A 23,934-nucleotide genomic window follows, 5' to 3' on the forward strand; every position below is an offset into this window, starting at 1 on the left:
CGTTTATTTAATTCAAACAATGAATTCAAATATAACGCGTAGATGGCAATTCTGTCGAAAACTATGACGTCACATCGTCCATGATGTTCAACGAGCGCATGCGTAACAGCAAGCTGCGCCTTTGCAGTCTGTGCTCATCAGTCAGTCAGTCTTACGGACGCGCGATTCACGTTTGACGTTCAGTTTCGGATGTGTAGTTCGACCGAATTCGTCGATGGTCGTATGTTTGATGGTGATACTTGACGAAAGAACTCGAATTCGTATGCGGTTGGCTGGTGTCTCGTGGTGTGACGCTTTCTGGTAAGATTGTAGTGGCACGTTTCGCTATGACGCAAGTGCTTTGGCCGCAAGAGGCGCAGTGACGACTCGCCCGTGAGCCTGCCGACATCCTCGACAGCCCTACGATGGAGTCGATCAGAAAATGGTTCTACAGGCCTAAGGTGAGTTTCTTTTCTTCTCTCTTTTCGTTCTCTCTGCTCATCTCTACTTTTATTATTTCTCTCTTTTAAACGTGCCTTTTCTTTTTTTCTTTGTATCGTTCTTTATCGTACTGGTTATTTGATCGAACGCGTGCGCTCGTTCTTTTTTTTTTTTTTCGTTCCTCGTTCCTGTCTTTCTGTATGTTGGACCTGCGCGCTGTTGCCACCTGTTTCGTGAAAATTCGCACGACATCCCGAAGTGCTTCGGGCGACGTGTTACACCTGCGTGATATACGTGTACTTACGTACTTCATTGATACGCACACGAGTGCACGTCGTCCTTGTTTACAGTTCGACGTTTTCTTTCGTCACGAATTATCATGCTTTCTATGTATATACATAGTATGTATATTCAAGATATCCCTCCTAATCGAAATTGCAAGTAACGATCATGGAATATGGCCTGATCAGCTGATACGTTATAGGACTCTAGTGGTTTTTAATCTTTCAGTACAGGATGGCCTCGACGATTAATCTCAGTTCACGGAGATACTTTCCTTTCATTCTTATGAAAATATATACATACATAAGGTGTACATACATACATACATACACAAATACATGTATAAGGAAGATTGACAAATCGCCTTATTTTGGAAAATAATATTAATCAGAGGAAAGATAGTGTTATTTTCTTCGTATTTTTAAATGTGATGTTTTATTAAAAAAATTACAAGATTAGGATCTGTGGTAATATTCCACAACTTTAGGTATCATTGAGGGGATGCCCTCATTAATTTAGTACATAAATCGAATTACCTGAAATCGCAATTAATTAGCTCATTTTATTTCCGGTATACATGTATAACTCATAATTGCATCATTGCTATGTTATCTGTGTAAATGTTAAAGTATGGATATTTATACATTTATGGGAAATTTAAAGATGAACAAACGCATATAATATGTAAAAACATAGAAAACATGAAAAGTATGATATTTATTCTAATATTTAATGGATAACACAAATCTCTGCTTAGGTTTTATTTCAATTATATAAATAAACATCGTAGTTTAGCTATTCTATATCAAATACATAATACAACCTGTGAAAATCGAAAGTAAGAATTTTTAGTAATCGAATTTGAATTTAAAATTGAAATAGGTTTCCGCTTTTTCTAATTAACATTTCCAACAGTACAAAGATATTCTATGTTTGTGTCGTATTTCGTATTTCCTATTTACCCAGTTGCTTTCTCTTTCGTTGTCAACAACCTACATCTAATATCACATGACTCTAGCATCTCTATCCTGTTTAAGCTCGATAACTTGAATTGTTAGATCTCGAACAACACGAAAATTTTCGAAAATCTACTAGATTTCTTTTGTCTCAGAAACTACAATCTTTAGAAGCATGTACAGTTCGTTTAATTAATTGTGCATTTCTGCCGCGTAGAAATATTCGTGGGTGTTGTACATTCGTTGCACGTACGAGGAAAAGATTTTTTGTCTCTGTCGGTCGGGCGCGTTTGTCGCCAGCTTTCGAAGTCGCATCGTGGACGCTATCGTAGCGCACGTGAAAATGCGACAGCAGAACGGGGGACGTATTTCATTTCTTTCGATGCTTCCTCATTGCATCGAGCATTACCTTACGCGTCGGGAAATGATGTAGCACGACGAAACGCGTCGTTCCGTTCTTCCCACCGAACTGATTCCCATCGATTAGTATCTAGCGATACGTCTTATGTGTGTAGTAACGTACGTCCGTAGATGGTCGGCCTGTCACATGTGTATAGCATCACGTGACCATGTTGCTCGAGCTGTCATAAGGCGACCGACATGTTTCGTATTAATTTACAATTAACTTTTCTACGAATTCTATTAACCGTTAGCGTTCAACCGAGTTTTCTACCGTTCGAGAAGCCATTTCGCCTTTAATATATTGTTTAGCTTATTTTTATGTAATACGTATTTGTATGTATTTCTGATAAGGTCTTTTAAAGTACGGAAGAAGAAATATAGGTTATAGGATGGTTTGTGTATTAAGAAAATTAATTTTGACATATTTCTAGTAGAACCGGATTTTATAAAATATAACGTGTGACACATATAGTCAAGTATTGTAAGATTGTTTTTTAATACATAATACAAAGAACAATTGTCGTGGAATTCGCGAGTCGTACATGCAACAAACAAAATGGAAAATGTACTTTTGGTTGTGTAACATTGTCTGACAGCATCATTGAAATTTTTCTGAATCATGTGATAGTCATTACTATAAATCATTATTCCTTGCAGCTATTTTAGATGTCTGTTTCAGCTTAAAAAATTTAAAAGACATTATATCTTTTTATAATATTACATTACCGATCCATTTTCTTTAGTTCTTTTGATACAGCGCTTTCACAGAGCATTTTGAAATTTTATTTTAAAAATACATAACTATTTCTTAGCAATGTATTATTTCCTTTAAATACAATATTTGTAGTATTCATAAATGGAACATAAACTATTAAATAGTAATCGAGGATATCATTAAATCTACCTTCCATGGGTTGAAATATGCTTGAAATGTTTTTAAAATATGTCAAAAATTCGCACATCTGCAATTAAGGTTTAATAGTGGCATGTGACAAGTCGAGTTTCCTGTACTTAACATTTCTTTGCCTATCTGGAATGACGACCTACAGTTGATGACTTTAATCTCACGTCAACTAAATCGTACCGGTTTCTTATAGATTAGCGTATGCACTCTCGGCCTCGTCGTCCATGGACGAAAAGTGGGCAGCACACTTTTCAAGTTTACGCCTCGGTGAGAAAGCAAAGTCTTCAGTTAGTTTACGGTGCCTTGACCATGTTTCGATCAGGTTCGACGCTTTCTCGAAACATTATTAGGTAAAATTCATGAGTCATTTCTATGATGAGTAAATATTAGCATCTAGGATGCGCAAGCCTAGTGCCAAAAGATAACATAAGTCATACTCATTGTCCGAAGGTCCTGTTTTACTGATTCATCACAGGACCTTTTTCATTTTACTAATTAACTCAATTTATTTAGTGATATAAATTAATTTACTGATTCAGACAGTTCTCCTTGAGTCAACCAATTTTTAATATGATTACATACAGCATGACTATAGTATATATACACTATTAATAATGAAAAATATTCGGTGCTTATTCTTTATAAGATATGTGAATATAATATAGAAAAATACGATAGGTCCACTTTTTTCAATCTTCTGCCTTTTACTAAATTTGGTGAGCATAAAGAAGTACATATATTAATATGAAATAGCGAGAGATGAAAATAACTTGATGGACTTGAAGGTATGAACTCTAGATTTTGGAAATAGACGATAAACCTATGATGTTTTATAAGAAACGAATAATGTTAGTTATGTTAGTTTCTTTTCATTTACATTAGCCTGCTAGTGTTATTAATACTTTCTAAATGTTCAAAAAGTTGACAAACACGCATATTGAGTAGCCAACGTATTGAATTAAAAATTGCTGTTTTATACAAGATGAGAAATGTGATTTATCATATATTTTTTGCATATTTTATGTATGTACACGCGTATACAAATGATTTTGTATTTTAATCATAGAATTGCAGATAAATAATATATTATGATGCTGTTAGATCGATAGATCAAATTTAATGTGCAATTACGAAATTACCGTTTGCAATTGTTAAACCTTGTAGAATTATTTTCTTATTTGTTAAGTTCTTTATTTTCGGATTCCTTAATTAATATGTAAAAACGTGAAACGAGAAAAAATTTGTATATGAGAACGGACTTCTCAATTCGAAAATAAAAGCACGAAGCAATTTCTTTTTCTTTCGCTCCATTCCTTCTTATTTCTTTACATTTTCTCTGGTTTTCTCTTTTTATTTTCTTACGCGTCGAATCAGCCAAGGTAAACGTTTTCTCGTTCGCCCGTCGACTCCAGTTAAACTCGATTAACGTTTCGAGTTATTGCACTCCGAGTGAAAGAGACTTGCTAGATCGATGCTACTCGCCAGTCGCAACTATATCAGTCTTCAAGTCCATAGATATTAACTTTCCTTCGAGTTTGTATGTTCGACCGACTCGATCCTGTTTCCTCGGCCATTGCTAAGAGAAAAGATAGTTTCGACTTGATTATTCGTTTAGTTGCCCTCAGACGACGCTTTCATGTCCATTAGTTTTCTATATTAGTTTTACAATATCGTTTTTCACTTTGGTTATTCTACGTATATTATTTCTTGAATTTCAGTTATTTCATATACCTTTAAATATTTTGATTATTTTATCCATTTCTTTCTTCATCTCTACATCTACCAAGAAGACGATGCATTTTTATTTATTATTTTGTTCGTGAAAAGTAAATAAAACGTGGAAGTTTGTTTTTCTGTTCACGCCAGTTTACAGATTCCAATTTCGACTGATCAGTTGTAAGATTTAGTAGAAGAACTTCACGAGATCTGTCGTGGTCTCGGGATATAAACGAAAATAGGAATTTTCAGAAGACCTACATACATATTTCTTTGCATCGAGGAGTTGAAACCCGGATCGAAGTGAAAGGAAATCACACAGAATATCTGTTGTAAAAGTAACAAAGAAAATCTATTCATATCCGGATAAGAATAGGTTTTAAGAATATGTGCTTATTAAGGTCTTCTTTTCTTATTTCGATGGATATGACAGGCCTCAAATTATTTCTGATTAAAAATAAAATATGATAGAGACACTTTTAATTTCAAACTTTAGTAACACTAAATTACTTTCAATTAAAAGTTACGTATTTGTGTACTTATGCTTTCTAAGTTTCGTTTTATTTTACAGCAATTACGAGTTCTTTATATTCACGTCAAAGTAATAAGCGTAACAACCAGAACTTCTATTATACAGGATTAAATATTACAAAAAAAAATATACATGTCGAACATAGATATGGATAACCTTGCTTCCTTTTCGAAGTTGATATAAAAATCGTTGCATTTACATAATTATGTTCATTTATTACATGTTTGTATATTTACCACGAAAAAGTATGCATGTTAATTATTTATATTATGCACATAATATTAGTATTGTATTATACACGGTAGTAATACTTATCAGAATATTATAATTCCCCAACTTTTTTCAATTTTATTTCACTTCTTACAATCTCGACTATCTGTCCTATCTTTATTTTTGATCAATCGTTTTTCATATCTGTACAGATGTTCCAAAATTTTTTCTTTTCGCAAAAAGTCGACATTCGAATCAAGTGGACTAAAACGATTTGAATGAAGCAAGCTGCATCGTTTATAACAGAATCTCATATTATAATTTACACACTATATCATTTCCAACAGAATATCATATTAGACGTTTAGAATATAGTAACTAGGACACGTAAATCGTTTAATCCATATCGAACGTCACCGCATCCAGGCTAGACAGAATATTAATATCCAAGAGAAATATCAATTTCTTTAGAAAACAATTAAATATTTGGGTATCATATGGAATAAGAGAAGATCACGTCGGCGCAAAGTGCTTTCGTTTCACCATAACCAGAGCATGCCAGAATCCTATGCATTTAACATCAAGCTGTGTTCAACGAGACACTTTCATTTAATTCAATGCCGTACCATATTGCGAAATGAGATATCATGGTTGTCCCAATTAGAATGTCAGATAACGGTGTGAGATCAAGTTCAATATGTATACATGCGTATAAATTAAAATCAATTTTTAATATCTAATCGTAAATTTCATTTGATAGTAGGTCATAAATAAACATACTGTTCCATGCTCAGGTTCCACTTTTCTAATTATTTTCGTAGAAATATGAATTTGCATAAATATTCACGGTCTCCCGATAAGAGAGAATAGTTGGTCTGTTATACTTGCGAATATTTTTGCCTCGTAATAGCATTTGTTAATCTTCTCAATTCTGCTGTGTCCTTCGAATTCTTTGTGAAGTCAATTTCTTGCTATAGTTGCAACCGAGAGAAGAACTTTTAATGTTTCAGTATCAGCTACATTGATATTCGCAATTCTATAAGATTTTTAAAATTCCATATTTTTCAATGGATTATTATAAAAAGTGAGAAGAACAGCAAGACTAAATTATTTTTGTATATTCTTGAAATGAAATCGTTAGCGTTAAATGTTTTGTAGCTCCTCTTAGTGTCACGCATGACGTTATTTCTTGTCCACAATTTCACATTTTCACTGCTGCGAAACAATTGTTCATCGTTCATGCATAAACAATTAAAACAGGATACCCTGTATCTTCTTCACTATTATAATTTTCCAATTTGTATATTCCGATCTGACTATCCTTTTGGCAAGCAGAAATATATTTTAAGCAGCTCATTAGAATAGAGTCAAGATAGTAAATCACGCGTAATAATATAAACGATGATCTTTTTATTTCTCCCAAAAGTGTAAGAAATTCGTTAACAATAAAAGACAGGATTGACTGTAAAAAACAGTTTTGATATTTAAAATAGGCGCACTCGGAGGGAGTGTCGTTCACAAGCAGGATGCTGGTATTACGAACACCATAAGATTACGTGGTCGTTTAAATGCGTGCACACGTGCGTACGTTTAGATTCCACGGATGAACGGGTTGTGGAACGCAAGGGTGTCCGAAATGCGGGTGCGTCGCGTTCAAGGGTTGACTATGGTGAAAGAGGGTCAACGAGACGGGTTCGTATGAGTCATTTCTCGTGGTCTGTCGTTACGGTGATATCGTCGGCGCGGAACGCCGTGAAAAACATCCGTTCGCTTTAATTCATCGCGTTGATTTGCATGTTAAATCCTTTCTCTTTGAGGTGTCGACGTAATTACACGTGCCACGCCGGCTCCTTTTATGTTTTATTGCGATCTGGCGAAAGACGCGACGCGAAAAACGTTGCTGTTCGCGTGAAAAATGGTTGACAATGTAACGAGGTGGAAGAGTAATGAACGTACCGGTCAAAGATATAAGTTCTTATTAATAGAATGTAATTTAATTATGGAATTACAGATAGAAAGACAACAGGACGATCTTATTTCGTATTAAAATTTTCCTAGAATATTACGGCTTGATACATGATTTATTTGTGAAAGTTAAGATGAAATAAAGAGATTGGCATTTAAATGTGAAATTTATAGAACAGTTTTATTAATTAAGAAGTTCATTATTCTCAGTTTGTTTAGTTATCAAGGTATGTGTACGGTAGAAAAGATTTTTCCAAATTAGTAAACAGTAATAATATTTAAAGCTCTTTATGTTTCACGAGCATATTTGGAAGTTTTTCGATTAACATAAGACGGGAGATCAATTCTCTTCAGAGAAAATTATTATGAATTAAAACGCTTCCGTGTAGTCATGGAATCTGATATATGTACGTATAAGTGTAAATTATCACTTATCGCGTGTTTGTAATTTATTTTATCGTATGACGATACGAAGTCTATATGGAAACAATTATAAACGAATTAAAAGAGAAGTATAAGAAATGATGAGTCAGCCTGGTGAATTTTCAGCCAAGAATCTTTTGCAAATATTTTGTTTTATTAATGTCGTATTTGAAGAGTAGGGATAATCTTTGGTTGATATATTTGACTGATATATAGCTTTCTTTATCGTCCATATAAATATGATTTAACTTCGTTTTCCATATACATAGTGGGCAAAAAGTAAACAATTTATATCATCTTAATCTTTTAAACATCGACAAGACAAAACATCATTACGTAATTTTTATTAAGACTGCTTATTACAATTTTTGTATTCTGTATATATTGCGACATATGTGTACAGATATGATCCACTGCAAAGAAGTACGTAATGAGACTACATGTATCTTATTCTGAATAACTTAGTCTGTCCTTTTCAAATCTGATTGGATTATATCATACATTATTATACTGTTGTGTTCGTTATAAAAAGAGGAATATATTATGAGAGGATTAAAACGAAGATATCTCTTAATTATGGATTTATTTATCATATTAATCTTTGAGGTTGAAGAACGAATAGATATATACATATCTATTTTTATATGGAAAACACATTATAGGCAGGTACTTCATAGACGTCATATGACGCTAAGGAATTGGGTAACTGCATAACTCTTTTGTCTGATCTCATATGAAGAAGAAAATGATATAATAAATTTAGTTTATAGAAAGCTACGAACTGGTATAACTATAATTTTCTAATTAAATTTCACAAAATTTTGTATAATACACATAGCACGTTTATACAAATTTTCAATGGTAATGATCTAAATAATTTTTGAATCACCGTATATCATTCTCTTTTACTCGCAGTGTGATATTGACAGTAAGGAATCACCTTATAATATAAATGTAGTATATTTATCAGATTTTCTTCCTGTGATGTTCATATAATGTAAATTATACTAATATATAATAATATGATAGTATAAACGATTACTTAAAAAAACAATTCTATTATTCATAGTATCGGAGAAACCTCACGAAACAGCTCGTTTCCAGTGAATCATAATTTTCCATTAACAAAAATAATTTTCTTTCGCCTCGGAATGATGCAACGTTGTTACGGTCGGTCTCACACATGGTGAGTCATTAAGTTACCGTTAATAATATTGCGTCGATTAAAGAATAAAGAGGTCGATCGAAATGTAAAGATGAGTGGACATCTGTGCTTTTTTCCGGTCAATTCATGAATTTCTTCGAATTAAACCAGTTTGCTGTGATAAGATGGCGTTGTAGCTCTTGTGCAGCCTGCCTTCCATCATCCTGTATTCCACTAAACGAGGCGTCTGCGGCTACATTGCGGCTTTTCAATGTAAACTTCTTCCTGACATTTAATGCTTTTACGGCTCTGGTATTCATACGATATAATTTGAGAAATTGTTATATCTAGAGTGCGGATTTTCCTGTTTTTACGAGAAATTTCCAGAGTCAAACATGCGCACAATATGCAAAACTGTATAAAATACCCAGTGTGATATGTACTTTTTACAATAGGCAAAATCACTTTCTACCTAAGTTTCATTTCTTTAATTGTATTTATAAAGCTATGAATCTGCATAAAGTCCCATTTATGGGAAACTTCAAGCGTTATATAATTTCTAATTAAATTTCACAAAATTTTGTATAATACACATAATACGTTTATACAAATTTTCAATAGTATTGATCTAAATAATTTTTTAATTACCGTATATCATATAAAAATGTCTTCAAGCGTTATATAATTGAAATGCATTATAGGTAACAATATACAAATATCTAAAATGTAGAACGTACTCTTTATAATATTTAGTAGCTAAAACAATTCTCTGCTTAAGTTGCGTTTTCATCAAAATAATTCACAAAAATAAATACATAGTTTATTTATCGCTGTATATTCGATCAAAGCGATAGCCAGTATTTTGAAGATGGAAGGCAATAAAATTCGACGTGGTCGTTTATTGCGTTCGCGTTACGCGCATAGCCGCTCGAAATTAGTGGAACAATGTCGCGATCGAGTCCTTCTCGAAGCATGTCAGGAAGTCAATTTGTGGTTAGTCCAGCATGAAGCGTATTACAGTCATCAACGTTGAAAGTTCTAAAACGCGTTCCACGCGAAGGTTGAATTGAACGTGATAAAACGGGAATGTCGCGGTTGCCTTTTTTTTATTATTAACTTTTATTAGAGATTTCGAATAAATAAAATTTTTACCTACGAAACTGTGCGAAACTGAGTATGAACAAGATTTATCTGGTTCTGTTTCTTTGACACCTCTACTTTTCTTTGTTATTTATTTTTTTTTTTGGAATTTATTTTTTTTCAAATATTCAACATTCCGATTTGAACTTAGGATTTAACTTTATAATCTCTTTGTTTCTTTATTTTTCTTTTTTTTCTTCATTCTCTTTTCTTTCTTTTTCATCTTTTTTATAAGATGGAAAGCTTTACGTGTAACTTTCGAGATAATGAAACCAACGTAGATAAAGAAATGGTATTTTTATGCGCTAGTTTACACATATTATTAGCATACAATTGTCCGGTGCCTTTATTTGAATTTCAAAAGACCGAATCAATCGAAAGTTTTACTTTTGATGGAAACTCAAATGAATTCGACGTTTAATTTTGTTATATTGGCGGCGCGTTGTAGACAGTAGCCACGGCGAATACGTCAATCGAAAATACAAAATCGATTGCTCCTTCGCTCTCTTTTTCTATGAAAATCTTTGCTATGGAATTTTACATTCAGATAATTTCACATTAAAATTCTGTACTGAAGTGTCGTGATATTTTGTAGAATGTTCTGCGTGTTACATTTTTTTTTAGAACCAAGCATCTTTCTCTTTTTATTTTTAGGTGCTATTAAACATAGGTCGAGAGAAGGGTTGAATAAGTGAAAAGGTCGACTTATTTTTCGAGCAATAATTTTCCTTTTCAGAAATTACACTCTGTTTTTAATATATTATTATATTACTAATTAATGTTAATTTTATATTACTACTTACTAGTTACTTATTGATATTATAAAACTATTATGTATACCATATATAAGGGTAGTAACTTTTGTGTTGTAGTGTGATCAGTTTTAACAAACTATTGCATTGACGAAGTAAACGCAAAAAATGCTCGTAGACATCCTGTTTTGTAAACACGCTCTTTTTCGAATGTAATCGAATTCAATGATAATAGTGTCATATCGGAGAAACCAAATACAGAATTTAGAAGACTATCTTATCAATAAAAAAGGCGTGTACGAGACCACGAAAAATCACGATGATGCAATGTTAAAAATTTTTGGAAGTTATATTAACCTATAGATAGATAAATTTATGATATACAATAGATAAATTTCTTGTTTTTTTTTTTATAAAATTCTTCTAATTTCTATTCCGTTGCTAATATCGATCTAAAAATGTAGTACGGAGTTAAGAATATCTGTATTATTTTATGTATTATGTTTTATTTAGTTAATCGATTAGATTTTATAAATACTATCGATAATTAGTAGACTGCGAATTCTTATACATTTGTAGGAAATTTGAAAGTGCCAAGTTGCACAGTATGCACAAAAAGTCCAAAGTATAGTGCTTTCTATAATGCTTGGTAAAACAACTTTTTACCAAAGTTGTGCTTTTTTAAATTATATTCTTAAAAGTCGGAATTTTCGTAAAGATCTGCAGTCTATTAATTAGCGCTAACAAAAAAAAAAAGAAAAAAAAATTCAAATGATCCGAAGCTTCTCGTATTATTCTTTTCTCGGAAAAGCAATTCTTCTCTCAAAAGAATTTTCATTTCTTTACGTGGCACGCGCTAGTTACTTATTTACGAAAAACGTAAACGTTCGCAGGGGAAACGAATCCACGCGTCTAGATGTGTTCGCCAGAGGCACATCTCATTGTGCAAGATTCTGTGAATCGGCGAACTGTTCGCGATTCTACGAATGGCGGTCGCGATGGCACGATTCGCACGTACTCCATGAAATCATTGTCTAGTCTCAGCGTATTATTTTTACACACTGCAAGATGTTTTCCGTACGTGGTCGCTTTGTCTTCATGCCATGATCTCCCCTTGAGCTTTTGCATAACCGTTTGCTATAACGTTACGTGTCAAACGAATGACATTTGCGATGAAATTTGGCTAATTTGTGACAGAAATATTCCGCCGGAGCTGTAAACAAGAGAAAACCGTATTAATGAAAAAAGAGGAGAGAAAGAAACATTGCGTTTATTTTGTTTGGAACGTAGAAGCTTACGAGTTAGTCAATATAAATCATGTGCGTAAATACAAACATAAAAGCATTAGAATACAAGAGTATTTTAGAGTAGTACGTGTACGAGAATACATGGAGTATTTACATTTGGGAGAACTTTACATAAAAACGGATGAATTATCATAACTGAATTGATATTTTAATTGTGAAATAATACAACGAAACAAGATCTGCAGTGTAAAGAATACAACGAATAAGTCACGAGATTATGACAAATTCAGTCGCACCAAAATTATTTTTAACGTAGTTTGTCATCTTCTACGAGACAGAATTTTCAATCTAAGATTCTAAAATCCTAATACGGTTTTAATCTGACAATGAGCAGAAATAGAAGCACAGTTTTCAGATCTGTCCGATTAATTGCAGCGTCTAACTAAACTGATAATACCTAGGACAGAGATATTGTTACACGCCAATTCTAATCGGCAGACAGTACGGGTTCAATCAATTATAAATATCGCCGATGTATTTTTACACAACGCTCGTTGGTGAGTTGACACGTTAACGAGGGTCAATCAGAATTTACCGAATTAAAATGGTGGGAGGTTGCACGATATAAGAAAGCGTCGGTCAAATGGAATAACTCTTGAATATTAAAGCCGAAGTATAAAATATTTTAGGATCAATAGTATTCTCTCTGTCTCGTCTTTTGTTCCGGAGAAAATAAAACCATCGTTGCGTATAGTTTTGTACGCTGTTGCACAATAACGATGACATTTCGTCCTGAACGGTTCGTTAACGATAAAAATGGAAATCCCCTTGTTCATGATAAACCGTATGATTCGAGCTAGATTTTTAAGTAGAATAGCGCACCAGTTTCCTTATTGTTATTAGGATTTATTTGATTCGTCAGTATAGAAATATATTATAAACACTGTGAAGAGACTTAAATAAAGAGGAGAGATACTAAGAAAGATTAGTCATGAGAATGAAAATAACGAAAAATGATTAATATGTTTCTTATAATTATTCCGGGACCTGAAACCAAGAATTGGAACTTTGTGTGGGTATAAGAATAATTCTTAACTAACTTCTAACTTAAACAAATCTAAATTTGATGTGATTTATTGATATATAAAAATAATTTATGTTGGTACATTATATGCTAATCTAAATCGTTTCTTAAGTTGATACACTGATAAGATTAATGAGAAAATTATTATAAATGATTCGTACATTTTTTTATCCCATTTTTTTTAATTATTGGTCACATCGACATCTAGGTCATTAGCGACAAGTTTGCTTCTTCAGTCTACTTTAGTTAAATTTCTTGGTGGAGTTGAGACTCCTTTAAGTTACCTGCATCTTTGATGCAGGTTTTTCTATACTGAATTCGAATATTAATTAAATTATTCAATTTATAAACAAAATAACGTAATGACGAAGTATAGGATTATAATTAGACTGCGAACTTTCATGCAAATTCATATTTTTGGGGATATATAATAATTGGAAAAGTAGAACTTGAGTAGAAAATTGTTTTACTTATCAAATATTGTAAAAAGCGCTATACTCTGCATATTTTACATATGTTTCCACATCATGCTTATTGTGTGCAATTTTATACTTTCAAATTTTCTATGAATGCATAAAAATCCTCAGTATAGAGCTAGGTGAATTTAATACTCTTAAATACGCATCTCCAAAAAAAAAAAAAAAAAAAAGAAAAGAAAAAGAAACAGCATTCGTATGTTCACAATTTGTCTAATCCGGTTATCGGCTTTTAAATTTTTATTCAGCGATAATTTTTTTTTAAAGCGTGGACAAACGAAAATTCTGAGTGAACAATTGTGGACAATCATATTCCACTTAAAAATCAATAAAAAATTTATGGAATGGGGATGTCAAATTTTTTAAAATTTTCATTTGATGATAACTTTTTTTTTTGTTTTAATGGCCGATAGAAGAAAATTTTGGTTACAGAAATGTGGTCAAACGAATACTGCCTCTTCTTTGTAAAAATTCGCATCTGGCGGTGCTAGCTATATACCATACGCATTGTGTGCATTTTTGCATCTTCAAAATTCCCACAAATGCATAAAAGTCCGTAATCTAATGACAAAGAAAATTGAATAAGACGCTATAGCGTTGTGGTCGAATCCGTGGTAATATTTTAGTAGTTGTAGCGTTTCTTCAGATCCACAAAGTGAAACGGTTTCTTGAATAATTCCATGGCCGTCTGCATGATAGAGCTAAAGGTTCATTTTAGAAAATGGTCGCGTGCCGTCGTTCACGTACACTCGCTCGCCCGTCTTGCGGAAATAACAACGTCTGCGTATACACGTGCTATTAATTGCGAAAGCAGCGTCAAAGCTCGTGTATAATAATTTTCAGCTCGCGTGGATGGCCACGTCTGACAATTTCAGCCGTGTTTTATTGCGATAAGATTGAAGTACGCGTTACCGTATATCGATTGCGATAAGGACGCATCTGGGTACATTCGCCTGGATTTTAATTGGTAAATATCGGATTGACTCGCGAAAGAGATCCTACGAATACAAACATTCGGCCTGGATTAATATTTTTATTTCTTTTCATCCATATTGTCTATACCTTTTTTTTACATTTTTTTCACGGTATCTTGTACTATCGTAATAATGTTATCTATGTTATACAGATTATCCGTATTATAGATAGAATGCGTCGGTGTTCGCTAAATTGAAAATTATTTCGAAAAATTATATTATCGAAGAGTATTTCGTTAAGATTAAGTTTCCAATTATTGTGTGAAATGAACGATATGTTTCTAATTACTATATAAATATTCATCGTATGTATGCATTGCATAAATAATGCAGTCTTGATTGAAAAAATTACAGGCAGTCGTTATTTAATTTTCATAGTTGTGGGTGTTTGAATTTGAATTCTTTTTAATTTCCAAATTTCAAATTAGTTTAAACAGAGAGCAGTAGTGAGAGAGAAAGAGAGAGCAGTAGTGAGAGAGAAAGAGAGAGCGAGCAGTGATTTTGCTTCTCAAGTTCATCTATGTATCATATTTGAAATAAATTTTTAAATGATTAGAAAATTCTCTGCAATTCAATTGTACGCGATATTAATGATATTGATGTTTTGTTTTTAAAATATGCATGAATGAGCATCTTATCTTCAGTTTTATCAATATATAGGTTTAAGCTTTAAGCTATGCGGCGGGAAACTAATTCACTGTTAAAGATTATGAGCTAATTATCTAATATTCCTAAAAAGCGCTCAAAGATTCCATTGTTAAATTAGATAATAAGAGGTTCGTTTTAAATATACATACGTATCTACATACGTCTCATACAAAATGTGATATTATTCCTTTATTCCTTTTTATCCAGCACCATTTACCAAGTTGTCAATAGTTTTTCATTTAGAAATTTTAATCACGCGATAAATTTTCAGACCCTCGACAAGTTATGGAACTCTGTTATAGTAAAATTCAACGTTGGCCGTATAAACGAGTCTCTCGTGGACATTGGATATTGCAGGAACTATGTGCTGGCAAATAAAGTGTCAATGGAGGAACAATTCTCTTGAGAACTTTTATTTCGTGTACTTTCCTAATAAATAAATTTACGAACTGTCTTAATTTTTCCACATTTTTATTAGAAAATAATAAAGTATATTTCTCTACTATATACAGGGTGGTTGGTAACTGGTGGTACAAGCAGAAAGGGGGTGATTCTACGCGAAAAAAGGAGTCGAAAATATAGAATAAAAATTTTTCGTTTGATGCTTTGTTTTCGAGAAAATCGACTTTGAATTTTTATTGATTTAGATGTTTGTGAATATATTTCCCATATTAATAAAACTGTTTGCCAGAGCATAAATATTTAATTAACCTGAATCGAAATGTTTTCGTATTTTAACACAACGATTTGTAACGTGTAGCTGAATATGCATAGATGATTATAATTATATTAATAGACCGAAAAGAAATACGTATACGTGCAGTCACGTTTCTATTTAAATAAAAGTCAACAAGAATTTTGCGAAACTCATATACGTATTTTTAGCAATTATGAAAACGATAAGTCTAAAAGTCATGAAAAGAACGGAGTTTGACAGTTCCAGTGTCTCATGTCTCTTTCTCGAAACAAGTTAATTTGTCGCAAAATAATTCAATTCTTGATATATTGCTGCGACAATCAAGCTGTCAACGATAATGATCTCTAAGGTACCGACGAATCTCTTGTAACAATAGCGGTTACCGACCTACATAGTTGTAAGCCGTGGAAGAGGGCGTAAACTTGTATAGCTAGAAATTAATCCCGGTGTGTGTGATCGTACGACAATCATTGTTCCACCGGATGTTATTTATAAATACGAACGTGTGACGAGAAATTTGTATAGAAAGTATGCCACTCTCGTTTGCTCTTTTATTGAAACATTGAGCTAGTCTGCGTACTAGTACGTATTGAGTTGCCGGATATGTCTAAAACCTGTTCTACCATGAATCATAAATTTTATTCGGTTAAACTTCGTTCTGGCACACCGTTTTCTCTTAAAACTTTGTTTGCAGCTTCTGATAGCACTCGATGAATAAAGACGAAGTGTAACACTAGACGAAGTGTTTCGAGTCCAGCAATCCGTTGGTTTAGAAGTTATAGACGATAGATGAATCGATTTGGTAAATATCAATTTGAGCAAGGGTTGGGCAAGGTGTTGACAGAAAGTAACGATGTATAAGATAGAGTAAGCCATACACGTAGATAGTAGACTAAATTTACCAGAATTCAACAACGCATGAATTTTGAACCAATGGATTTGCTTCTATTCGTCAATTACTTTCAGATTGAGGTGTAAGTGTTGTCTGTGATGATTGTAGATGATGCTGGCTGTAGATACGGGGTATCGCTGATGGGGTATTGCTATTTTTCTTCTAATTTAGATGCGTGGAAGAAAAATCGGACTCCGGGCGTCGGGATTTGAACCCGGGTCCCGACTTTCGTAACCTAAGGCGCTAACCACTGCTTTTTTTTTTTAATAACGTTTATTTACAACCAAGATACATATTAATACATTTGGATATTCATAATAAACTATGAATTGGATAATATGTGTTAGGTAAAAGTACCGATACGCGACGGTACGACATAGCTATACTATATTATGCGTCGGTGCTTTACATTTTTTGTTTTAAAATCTAATCTTTGGATTTAAGCCGCTGGGGAGCGGAGCTTTTATGTAATTTTGTTTTTGGTTGATTTTTCTGTCCTGAAAACTTGGTCGCAAAACAGGACGCTTCGGTAGTCTACTTTTTGGGTGCTGTATAACTTTGGGGAGAGGCGGGATGATAGGGAGGGGGCGGGGGGTTTATTTACAATATTTACAAATATTTACAGTTTACACCTGTGTTATACGGTGTCAGAGTTGAGTTCTGTCGGTTTAATGATTTGCTCTCTTGTTTTATTATGGATTTGGAATCCGCCAATATTTCTTTGTGTTTTTTCTGTGTTTGTCTTTAGTGTCTTTCAGAGGGAGGGCCATGTTGTATCTCCACCTAGTGTCTGCGGTTTGTCCGTTTAAGTTTTCTTCGTAGAGTATAGTTTTGGTCCCTATTTTTCCTTTTATGTGATAAATTATTGGAATGTTATTTTGGTCTTAGGTAGTTTTTTTCGTCTAGGTATAGGAACGCTTCTGGGGGGATGTAGCCTGTTGCCAGAGTGTTTTTGTAATATGCGTCATTTGGGAATAAGCAACTGAAGATTAAGCTATTTTCTTGTATCTTTGCCGCTTGCGCGAAGTGGTTTCTTAATTATTTTAAGATGTGACAGTCTATGCGGTGAATGTTAGCTAGGTCGTAGATTATTTTGTTTTTGACATATTTTTTGAATCCGCTGTGTTCGGATCTGTAAGTACTCAAGCAAGCTCTGATGCATTTTCTTTCGAATCTGCGAATTTTTTCCATTTGGGAGGCTGATATGTTGTACTAGATTGGGTAGCCGTAGGTTATGATCGGTCTGATTAGTGCTTGGTAGCACAGGATTTTTACTTGGCTGTTGAGATGTTTGGAGTAGAATAATCTTTTTGTTCTCCAGAATGCTTTGCTGGCTTTGGAGAGTTGGATTTCGATGTGCTGCTTATAGTTTAATTTTTTGTCTATGTTTATGCCTAGGTATTTTACGCAGTTTTTGTGTGGTATGAGCTCCCCTTCGTTTGCTTTTTCCCTTAGCTGAAATTTTCTACAGTGTTCTCTTTCTACTGGACCGATTTTGCTTGACTTGGGTCTAAACAGTATGGTTTCGCATTTGCTTGTGTTGGTTTTTAGTTTCCATGTGTTGTAATAATCGTTAATTTTCTCAAAAAGTTGTTGCAGTTCCGTGCGCTAACCACTGCGCTGCCGTCGTTCGGTAGAAGTTAGTGTCGAGTGGCGGTATTTGTTGTCGAGTGCCGCCACAAGATTATGAAAAAAAAATTTTTTTTTAAATGTGGTGCCTCAAATCGAAGTTTATCCTTTATTCCGATATTTTGCAATAATATAATTAAGCCAAATAAATATGCGTCATTCTGTTCAATAATTTCCGCTATCAGTTGGGTAGTGCCGTTATTCCAATCGTGTAGAATCGTTGTTGTTTCTGAATAAAGGCATGACCTCAGAAAGATTCACGGATTTATCCGACAACCCAATATATTAACGTGAAACACGAACGAGATCGTATAACGGTACGATTTGTGGAGTAATACTTTTCTTTAGAATTTTATACTCAATTGCTGAATTTCATAGCAAAAAATGATGACGAATTTGTACGTTTACACGTGCACAAACCGTACAATTTTTTCGATGAAATACTAGAACATAGAAATTCTCGCGTGTCTACTACGCCACACGTATGAACTATGAAAATTCGATTTACGTACCAGTATATCGAGATTCGAATTCGATGCGCAATATTACAAATATCGGACCTCGAACGAGTCTGCAACGTTTCAGATTTGACGAACGGTGTACACTCTCATGGGTTTCACGCATACTTTCATAAACTTTCAAGTCGATCACGGTCGCGCGATCACATGCCAATAGATGAATAATTTTCAACGAGATTCAGTGTTCAGGTTCATGTGCAATGGCTGCGATCGTTGCTCGTATATTATGGTTTCATGTGCTTCCGTCTGCACCAGGTTTTAAACTTGAACTGTGACTGCTGATAAACTAGCGCTGAAAAAAGCCGCACGTGCCGTATTTGGGAGAATGTTTGGCGAGCACATTCGCGTTCGATGAGTTGTTTTGCGATTCTCGCACAGATATGAAGATAGCGCGTGAGCGTATCGAGAAAGCGATATAAAGTAGCGGACAAAAAGTAATTTAAGTATAAGTGGTACAATAAATACCATAATCTTACAAAACAGATTGTATTTGATAAGAGCACAAATATAGTACGATATATGTTGTATACTCTTGAGAAATATCTTACACAAAAATTACTAATGTGTGGATATACACATACAAGTTATTTAGTAAACGTCAAACTTTTTTTGTTCGCTACTGTAAAATTCCCGACTCGAACTCTTCTAGTAAATATGCAAATGTAACAGCAATCAACGAACGACATCGGTGTGCATGCATGATTAGACGTGGACAAAAGGGTCTCTATGCAACGCTCTCTTTCTATCGCCATATCGCATCCACTTACATGGTAACATATGACTGGTGTATTTCATATTTGTATAGCAATTTTCGAGAATCGAGGATAGTGGAAAGATAAAGTTAATTATTTTAAACAATTTCGAACCGAGAAACGTTAATTTAGAAGTCGACACTCGCATTTAATGAGCTGCGATTTTAGAGAATCAAGTACGCTATACATTGGTGTATAAAGGAAATCTAGTAACTTAATGATGTAAAAAAAGATAATGATTTATGCAGGTATTGGTTGATTTAGTAGGTAGATTTCTTCGAGCTAGTTTTCATCGAATTAAAATATGTAATTCGAATGGCAATGTAGCTTGACAAGTTTTGAAACTCGACTTCCTCGAAAATGAAATGTTATGCTTGATTTTTGTATTATTTTGAACTGGTATACTGGTTTATCAAGAACTTAGATCCATGATATTATATTTTTGTATGATACTTATTGAATGTATCAAATATCAGTGTGCCATAAATTCTGACCTGGTTGTATTAATTACATAATTCTGATGTTTTTTTTGTACGTAGCCTGTATTGAGTTCGATTGTTAAACAATATTGAATCGAAGGATGTTAATTTCTAGGTCAATCGTTTTTCTTTTTTTAAATTTGGCATTAGTCCAAGAGGAAACGAGTTGGTGGCAGTTTTAGTTACAGATCGATGTCTTTTTCTGCTATCAGTGATATTAAAGTACGAATCATTGCGAGATATTTTTACACAGAAATTTATGCTTTCAATAAGAAGATCAATCGATAAGCGAGATTGTTTACGTATTATAAAATAAGGAGCAGAATGTGAGATTTTACTTTACCATTCCGATCTTACTTTACCATTTGTTTTCCTACTTAAGAATTTCTTATGACAAATAAACAAGAGTATATTGAAAATAGAATAGAAAATGCATGCAATGAAGTTTCATAAACAAAAAGCATAAGAATGGACTTGAATTTTTTTGGGAAGATAATTCGTGTATCTTATAAAAATATAAATATCATATAGGATAATATTCGATGAATTAAAAGCTTTCAAAGAGTAGAAGAAAAGTTAGTTAGAAACTAGTTAAATAATTCTTGTTAAATCAATCAAAAATTTGTTTTCAAAAATGTCTTTATTATCGAATGGGGAATTAGGGGAACGTGTAACTTCATTGCATTGCAGTGGACATTGTAACGTTGTACAAAGAGGTAAATATGTAGTCGTCAATTATTTAGAGCTTAATAGTCCCGGAGAATTGCATTGCGAGATTAGTTGGACATGTTACGCGTCATACCAGTAACAGGGGATCAAATACAGATGACATCAGATCCGAGAAACCCAATAAACACGATCTGCAACATAGTATAGATCACGGTTCAGATTATCTCGGATTCGTAGAACATAATACGAACGACCTCAAAGTGCATGAGATGCGATATTGACGATTAAAAAGCAGTAAAGCACTGCACAGACGATTTAACATATGTAGACAGAATACGATACAGATTGTATCAAATAGGTAGAATCACGTTTTTACTAGCCTAAGATATGTACAAATCGATTTATCCTACTATACCATAGTAGTAGCTCCATTTAGTGAAACGAAATTTTAACTGATGCTCGATTAAATAAACATCGACAACTGATTCCACTTATCTGAACATGAACTCTTACATATGTATGTAAATTGATATATATTTAATATAATTGAAATGAGAATCCATAATTTCAGTTCTACGGACTGTTTGTTCTCTGATGGATTCAAATAAATTAGATTTTATCGTAGATGATGTTTGGTGGGCGGGCAAAACAGCGTGAATCAAATTTTTGTCAAAAATATTAGGATAATTACGCTGATATACATAAATATATTCGAGGTGTATTTAAAAGGTAATTGGTCTGTTTCTATAAAAATGTTTACATTTCATTTAATGAAAAATGTACAGCGTTCCCTTCGAAATAGTTCTCTTGAGAAATTATACATCGCCGTAGGCGACTGTTCTTTCTCCTGAAAGCAGTGCTGGAATTCTTCTATCGAAACTGCTTTTAATTGGTCGGTTACAGCCCTTTCGATGTTTTTTACGACTGCAAAAAGATGTCTCTTAAGATAGCTTTTGATTTTTGAGAAGAGGAAAAAATGACAGGGACTGAAACGAATGACACTTGCAACCGTAAGAATACGTTTGCTGGTGAAAAACTCGTTTAGAGAGAGCAGTGTAAGACGCTGTTCGATGTGTTGCTGTCCCTTTTACATAACGCGTTACTGAAACACACTTTTATAAAAGTAGCCGCGAAATCGCTCGCGTTAGCTAAATCGAGTTGAAATTAATGACGATAGAGATATATGTCTGAAATAATATTGCAGCATTGGTACAATGTTGAGGATTTCCGAGAATCAAAATCTGTCTCATTACTGTTTAAGTATGTACATCTTGTACATATATAATAATATGTATTATATATCGCTGTCCTTTGCTTATGAGTCTAATAGTACAAGGCAATTTCACTTTCTCCCCGCTCTTTTAGTTGATATTTTAATATTATAATATATGTCAAAAATACAGCGTAAAGGTAGGAAAAATAAAAACAGTATCAGTTGAATTGTACTATATTGTTCCTGTCCATCAGCGATATGAAATACAGCTTGAGTTCTTTGTTCTTGCACTCTACCATTTCAACATGGAAGAAAAGTACATAATAACTAATCTAAGTACTTAATTTCGTAATTAAAACACACCTTGCGAATTTATAAGGCTCGCAATATTCTCGCTTCGTGAGAAATCAAATAGCGTTATCGGCGGAAGCGGAGCATAAAAAAACATGTGTTTCGTATGTCGAAATAACTGGAGACGAGAATGGTGCTTATAAATTATCACGTTTATGTCGACGATGTCGATACTAATTGATCGAACTCAAATCCATTTGGCAAGCTCCGTTACATCTCTAACATCGTCTCAAGTTACTATTTTGGCATATGGTTTGACGTATGCTTGCTTATGCTTGATCGAATCCGCGATAACTGATAACGTTATTTTGTTTCTGTCGACTATATGTCCAATATGTTGTAAACACATTCGCTTATGATGTATTACATTTCAAAAATTATATCAGTTTGAACAGAGAAAGGGAATACTGTTACGCGAGAATAGTTTCTCAAGAACAAGGAAACATAATTGCGCGTAATGTACTCTATGAGTCATTAAACACCTGACTTATAGACATGAGAAAACCATGTACTGGAGTACTATTGCACGTATTATACGATAACTTTGAAGATTCGATGTAGTTTCTTACTCTTCTAAGTTATCCTATTTTACAGTTGCTGAGTTCTATGTAAGATAGCAGCTTCACTTTGTTTTTGTTAAATAGTATAATTGTATTGGTTAATTATTACAGTATTGAAAAAGTTCACTTTGTTTCTTATCTAAATTATTTCTTGTTATCCTGATCTCGTCGTATTTAATTAATCATCACAGTTCTCATACGCGATTTCATTCATACCTTTATCTCCTTTTTTCATATATTAACGCAAAGTCATAGTTTTCCCAACATTTAATTTACTAATTGACTGTCTGAAAGTTTATCTTGTCTTTCATCGAAATTTCTTCGATAATCAAATTGTTTTGTCTTTTCACTCTCCCAATTTTATCGTTTTCAAATAAAAGTCTTCGTTCATATCTCTGTCTCGTGCTGCTCTTACGTGTTAATTCAAAGTCATCATTTGCTAACATTGAATTTATTAGGCCATTACCGTTCTGATCTTAAAACTGGAGGTCACAAGGTTACTAACACTAATGCACTGCAGCCAGCACACTTGCCTCATCGATATCAGATAAGAAAAGACAAACAGTACGTATTAAAAGATACTTATTTCATTTACTAATTCGCCATCCTCATTTACACATGGTAAAAACAAATTGATTCTGCTTAATCACATGTATCACGAAATATAATTTCTCACTCGTTCGACCATAAATCGAGCAAATTGATTCTAACATCACCAGCTACTTAATATTAATATTTAATATTAAGTACTAATATTTTTCTCTCGTTCGACTATATATCGCTGTTTTTCCAGTTACTTTTCATACTCGTTAATGATTCGTGTACAGAGAAGAGGCTCGAAGCAAATCATTGAATTATCTATTAAGACAATCGCCTGTTTTATCAGACGCGACCTTTGT

The 23,934-nt window shown here is 33.4% G+C and overlaps 1 protein-coding gene across 2 annotated transcripts in view; it reads left to right on the forward strand.

The window, feature by feature from the left end:
• The first annotated feature begins 124 nt into the window (after positions 1–124).
• LOC138190019 (lateral signaling target protein 2 homolog) overlaps positions 125–23,934 on the forward strand; it is a 48,443-nt gene continuing 24,633 nt past the window's right edge. Inside the window, exon 1 of one of the 2 annotated variants that reach the window (XM_069132431.1) lies at positions 125–440. In XM_069132431.1, the coding sequence (XP_068988532.1) occupies positions 405–440 (36 nt within the window). In that variant the 5' untranslated portion in view covers positions 125–404. The remainder of the gene's footprint in view (positions 441–23,934) is intronic. The other variant, XM_069132430.1, reaches the window with a different exon arrangement.

Source organism: Bombus flavifrons, chromosome 2 (genome assembly GCF_040668555.2).
Source record: "Bombus flavifrons isolate JBK064 chromosome 2, iyBomFlav1_principal, whole genome shotgun sequence".
In the NCBI taxonomy this organism is placed as follows: Eukaryota; Metazoa; Arthropoda; class Insecta; order Hymenoptera; family Apidae; genus Bombus; species Bombus flavifrons.